Below are 6,000 nucleotides of genomic sequence, written 5' to 3'. Positions count from 1 at the left end.
CCTGTTTTACTTTGCCACCGACTGCTCGCTGTGCTCAGCCATGTCTGTCATCTTCCAGTCAGGTGCACACAGAGTGGAGCTCACTATGTGCAGCTGTGCTCAGTTTGGATTGATACTGAAAAGCCCACAGTGGGGGGCATCTATAATTAACTGACCATTTTACTCCATTCTAGATAAATTAAAGTGCTTGTTCATGTTCAGCTGTGCTAGAAGAGCTAAAAACAAGCTACAGTTTTGTTAATATATAGACAGACAGTATATATGTCCACAGCCCTAAGCATTTTATATATGTGTCTGTCACTGTATTTAATCATTAAAGATCTGATATGAGATACTGGGAAAGACTCTTCACTGAGTGGAATGAGTCAGCTAATGGAAGCACTGTGTCAAAACTGAACACACATTTTATTTATAATGAAAAATTATGAGCAGCTGCATATTTTGGTTACATAACATTCAATAAGTCTCATGTATAATATAAATGTTTTTTTTTACATATTGATCTGTGAAAATGCGTCAGTCAGACCAACACAAACTGTATTTTTCTTGTTGTTTTCAGGAAACCCAGGAGTCACAGATGTGTCTGAAACTTTCTGTTGAACAAATTTAACCTTTTATATAAAACTGGGATTTTGAAGAGGGAAGGTTGTTTACTATGTGTGAAATGTACTGCTGCGATGCTATGATCCGTCCAGACCTTTCAGATCATCTGGGACAAGTCTGCTTACTATCCCCAGAGTCAAAACTGTGTGAAAAGGCAGTGTTCAGTTTTTATGCACCATGTCTACTCCACAAACTCCCAGAAACCTGAGGTTTGGTCCAACTCTCATACTTTTCACAGTCTTTTATTAAATCCAATTTAACACTATTTATTCATATGTTGCACTGTGGCACTCCTGTTTAATATGTCTTATTCTATTTTGCATATCTATATCTTCAATTTTAATTAAGTCTTTATGAAGTCCATTTATGTGTCTTTTCACATTATGTTTTTATAAACGCATTTAATTATCTCATAAAAAATGTCTCATAAAAACCACATTGATTCTATCGAAATAGACATGCGGACATAATAATTTATGCCCTATTTTTAACATTTAAAATCAAAGAAATCCTGTGCTTGCATATTTCTAAATTTGTATGCATTTAATCCTTTTCAACATTTTCCAAATTCTATGACATTGAAACTAAATATCTTTATTACTCTAACTCCTAGCAGTGGCTGCTGATAAGCTTCTAATATGAAAGCCTGCATATAGGATTAAGGATATTAATAAGCTTTTAAATATAATCATTAAACTGACACAGCGACAGTAACAGGAACTAACACTAACAGGACACATTCTGTACCTCTAACAGACATAATATGGGCTGTTGAACCTGCAACCCTCCAAATCCAATAGTTTGTTTGAACACTTAGGCAGCTGGTTTGAAGATAGAGTCAAGGTGGATCACTGACGGAGCCTTTTTTTTTTTTACCTCTCTTTTTTAACATTTATATTCTTGACACCTATGAAAAGAAAGTGGTCTTAAGACAGGTCTTCACAATACAGCTAGTGAGATGCCAGCAAGTTAATGTGACATGTAAGTAATAGCACCAAACATAGCGACAGCTTCAATTAAAATTTAAAGCTTAATGACAAGAAATTGCTGTGCCTTCAGAGGCTAAAAGCAACAATTATAATAACTGCAGGAGTTGTGTGTTTTTTAAGGGGTTGTCGAGTTTTTGATGGGTTTTCCATCTAGAAACCAAAGAAGCCACAGAGCGGGATCATTAACCTTGATATGAATATGATGACTACAGCTGCAGCCCATTAATAATGAGTCATATTTTGGAATAAGTTTTCACATTTCTCTTTGATAGCTTTGTGAGCATGCTTCTCAAGCTATGCAGTGCAGCGCTTTCCACATTTCTTTACACATCACAGATTTTATCAATCAGTGTCTTGGCAAATTTTTGCACTTTACAGCAGAGTTTTGGTAGTTTAGATGGGAATGAATCAGTTGATCAGTCAAGCAATGCAGAGCCCTGTGAGAATATAGAGCATATCATTTAACTTAGCTATCAACTCAATCCACCCTTTTTTTTTTTTATCAGAAGTGAGATAGATGTCTGTGGGCTGAAACCTCTCAGTGGTCACGGAGCAATGGTTTAATCAGAAGACTTGCACACCAGTCTGAAGTATTACAGTGCTGGACTTTGCATGAGTTTTAAAAGGCTAGTCTGCAACTTTAAATTGGCTGTGGAGAAACCTGGTGGTCAATGTGTCACCAGATAATGACAGTATTAATAAAGGAAAAGAGAAATGTCTCCATTGTTCTTAATCATCCTCTGACTGTCTGCATTCCCACAGTGCAGAGCTGAGAAAGGAAATAAAACCACCACTGGGCAAATATGAGATATTCATCCACATCTATGAATCACTGAAACAGACAAATTTTAAATTATATTTTCTAACATAATGACATTTTACTAATGTAAGTGAAATGTTGACTCTGCCAATGACTGCACTGACTACTAATTTAAATTCATCACATGGAGCAGCCTGTCTGCTCTTTTAACAATCAATCTTAATATCTTTATTAAAATGTCACTAAGGTCAATGAATGAAGTGAGAGTTAAGCCAATATCCTGCCCTCCTCCTTCCTCACTATCTATCAGGACTTTGAAGGGTTGAGTTGTATGGAGCTCGCCAGGATGGATTGACAGACTGTATCTGGGGAAATCACAACAAACTGAGTGAGGGTGACAAAAATCATAAAACAAAGTTGTACAACAGGCCTGAAGGCTGTAGTGTTTCTCCTCCTCCAATTTTTCTTCTGCTGCAGGAGAAAAGAGGAGGAAATCTGCTCACCACCCCAGGAGTTTGTTTTTTACTCTGGTCCACAAGGGTTCTTCAGATCCAGGGAGACAGCAGCCTGGTCTGTTCAGGGCTGTTCTTTCATTATTCACACTCCCTCTCACTCAGTGATCAGAACAGATTCTTTAGGGGAACAAATGGACCGGCATCTAGCAACAGCAACACAGATTACAAATCACATAGTGCTCTATGACTTTGGAAACTGCATAGCCTGCAACTCTCAAACTGACATACTAAGTTTTTTGTGGTAAACAGAACAACAAGCATCTACAGAATGAAATCATGAAAGAAGAATAAATCACTCCATGTGACTCCTCCATGCATCTTGAGAAACAAATCATTGGTTATGTGTCAGATTTAAAGAACTAATTCATTTAAACAACATTTCTGAGTCGGCATACGTTTTACTCCTGCTCAGGTGTATTTTGGGAGAAAAATATATACTTCTACTTCATTAACTTTGCATATATTTGCTGCATTACATTTATCTATTCATTGTTTATCCATTTGTTATAATACATAATTATAATGTAATGCAGCCTAAAATGTATATGGGCATTTTGTAATCACACTTAAGAGATTAAGACTAAGAATTTTGAAATGGTTCATTATGTAACTAATTATGTAAATGATGATGGGAAATTTAATCACACACTGACTGGAAATACAGGTGGATGTTTGCCTGTTACCTTTACAAATTGATCATTGACTCTTTTTAGGGCTTGTGTGTTTAAAAAGCTTCCAGTCTCTATGCTAAGCTAAGTGGCTCCTGTACCATCATATTTGTCATACAGACATGGCAGTATCATTAATGTCTTTGTTTTGTAGTTGTTTTCTGTTTTTGTTTGTTTTCCAGTTGTGCATGTTTTGGTTTCAGTTGTGCATGACCACCCGTTGGGACTAAATCAGGCACAGTTGTTGAAGAAGAGAAGAGAGTGTGAACTTTCAGCTCTCAGGGTGACTAACAACCAGGCTGTCCCTGACAATGAGGCTGCTCCCTGGCGTGTGTAGAAAAGCGTGCAATAGGCAGGTCTCAAGCATTTGGTTAAGTGCCCACCTGACATTCGGGAAAGGCAGGGAATGCAACCTCATAGTAGGCTCCAGCACTGCTTACACTTAGAAAGGATTGTTCACCTTTTTGCTTGGGCCCACTGCGCTGTCAAGGCCTGACACTCACTGCGTGGAAAGACACCCTGAGAGCGCTGCCACCTTAAAGAGTCCCAGTTAGGAAAGTGAAAGTCTCCCTCAAGTCTCTCAGTGACACCTCTGCCTTCTCCAAATAATAAATCGACAAAAAATTGCAGCATAAACTCTGTGTGCACATAAACACCTCTGATGTTGGAGCACGTTGTGCTGTAGGCTCAACAGTTTGTGGCGCTCTATTATGTTTGAATTTATGAGACTTTCTTGTTTGTTTTACTAGAGCCAAAGCTTTTTGGCAGCATGTTTCTGTTTAAAGTCCTTTGGGAGGACACGTTAACCTTTGTGCTTGATCAAATTATTATTTTCCCATTAACTTCAGTCAGTCCCAACAATGCTGAAAACTGTATAATAAGAAGCTTTTTAATCAAGCACGTTGGCAGGATGGTTTGTGTTTGCTCGTTCTTGTAGAAGCAGAATTGATTGAAAAGCTGTAAGGTGGCATTTAGCTTCACTGGGAATCATTTCAATTATCAGAAAAAAGGTCACTCCACAAAAAAATAGCCTTTATTTATAGGTATAATCAATTCTATTAAGGCAACAGCAATACTGAGACTGACAGGCAGACTGAGTGAGTAAGTGCATTATTTTGGTTTTGGCTGCAGTTTTATGTGAATCTGTTTGGAAAACAAATGAGTGCATGTAAAAAGCAGAAGAAATAAGAAATTAAAATAATGGATTTCAGAAATGGCTGTCACTGTCTTTGGCTGGTTCACTGGGCTTCACATCCTCTGATTTGGAGCTCTGTTGAAACAAACATACATAATGTAAACACAAGGTTTACTCTCTTTTAAAAGGTAGAAATAAATAAAATGAGTCCATGATGGTCATCTGGTTCAGATAATACATATCAGTAGATTTTGATCTTTTACATTCTAACATGTCTTTGAAAAATCTAAAGACTAAAGGTTGTGATAAATCTGCAGACCTACCCCAGTTAAAGGAATAGTTTGAAATTTTGGGAAATATGATTATTGTGTTCATGCAATAAACCAGCTGCTGCTTAGTTTAGCTTAGCATGGGGCTGGGAAATGGGGGAAACAAACAACCTGGCTAAAGGTAAATAATCCACCATCAGATTAAACAATGATATACAAAGTGTTAATCAGTGAGCCTTAGAGGTAATTGCAGGTGAATTTCTGCTTTTGGACCTTTACCTGTTTCCAGTCTTTATGCTAAGCTAACGATCTGCTGACTGTAGCTTCATATTTAGCACACAGAAGTGACTCATCTATCTCTTGGCAAGAAAGTAAACAGGCATATTTCCCAAAGTGTTGAACTATGCTTTTAAGTGTAGAACTGATTCTTGAATGTCAGTGCAGTGACCATGTTGCTCTCTTCCTCTACCTTGGACTTGAAGAGGAGATTAATGACGCCCTTTGAGCGTCTGTCTGCTGTCCGGTCAGAGGTCACACAGACAGACATGCTCTTACTGTCCCTCCTGGCTCTGGTGCTGTCCACTTCCTCTCCACCCCCCACCACCACCAAGGACAGACCTACAGACAGATACAGATGTGGATTTACTGTTTGTGTCTCGCTGATTACTGACAAACCTCGGCCTCTTCATGCAGCCAGATGATTTTTTTTTTTTTTTTTGATTAGTTTTGCTCTTGCAGCTGTTCTGCTGATGAACCGTGTGTTCTGGCAACACTGGTGGCACTGTGTGTATGTTCAGTGGGGCAGCGCAGCTTGTAGTCAGCTGCACTAATCAGAGGGAGTGTATTAACACCACAGTCAGTGCTGGCTCAGCTGGTGTGGTCCAGCGTGGCAGGATGCCAGTGAAACATCAGTGAACTGCGGTCTGATGCACTGTTTGAGGTGCAGGGTTATGTAACTACAACTGTGAAATATAAACTGGATGAAACGGCTGCCCAGTTCTGAAAAATTCCAATTAATTTGTCACCTTACACCAGACTTTGTGTTAGGTCAGACTATTAGT

The 6,000-nt window shown here is 38.5% G+C and overlaps 1 protein-coding gene across 1 annotated transcript in view; it reads right to left on the bottom strand.

Moving 5' to 3' along the window:
• Positions 1-4,546: 4,546 nt before the first annotated feature.
• The window catches only part of dock2-like (dedicator of cytokinesis protein 2), a 95,112-nt gene continuing 93,658 nt past the window's right edge, over positions 4,547-6,000 (bottom strand). The window contains exons 50-51 of the mRNA XM_071506920.1: positions 5,409-5,557; positions 4,547-4,805 (exon numbers count right to left, since the gene is read on the bottom strand). Coding sequence (XP_071363021.1) covers positions 4,743-4,805; positions 5,409-5,557 — 212 coding nt within the window. The 3' untranslated portion in view covers positions 4,547-4,742. The remainder of the gene's footprint in view (positions 4,806-5,408; positions 5,558-6,000) is intronic.

Source organism: Trachinotus anak, unplaced genomic scaffold (assembly GCF_046630095.1).
Source record: "Trachinotus anak isolate AG129_WGS33_773 ecotype Australia unplaced genomic scaffold, CSIRO_AGI_Tana_v1 ptg000021l, whole genome shotgun sequence".
Lineage (NCBI taxonomy): Eukaryota > Metazoa > Chordata > Actinopteri > Carangiformes > Carangidae > Trachinotus > Trachinotus anak.
The sequence above is the reverse complement of the archived record's forward strand: the minus strand, read 5'-3'. Positions and strand labels throughout refer to the sequence as shown.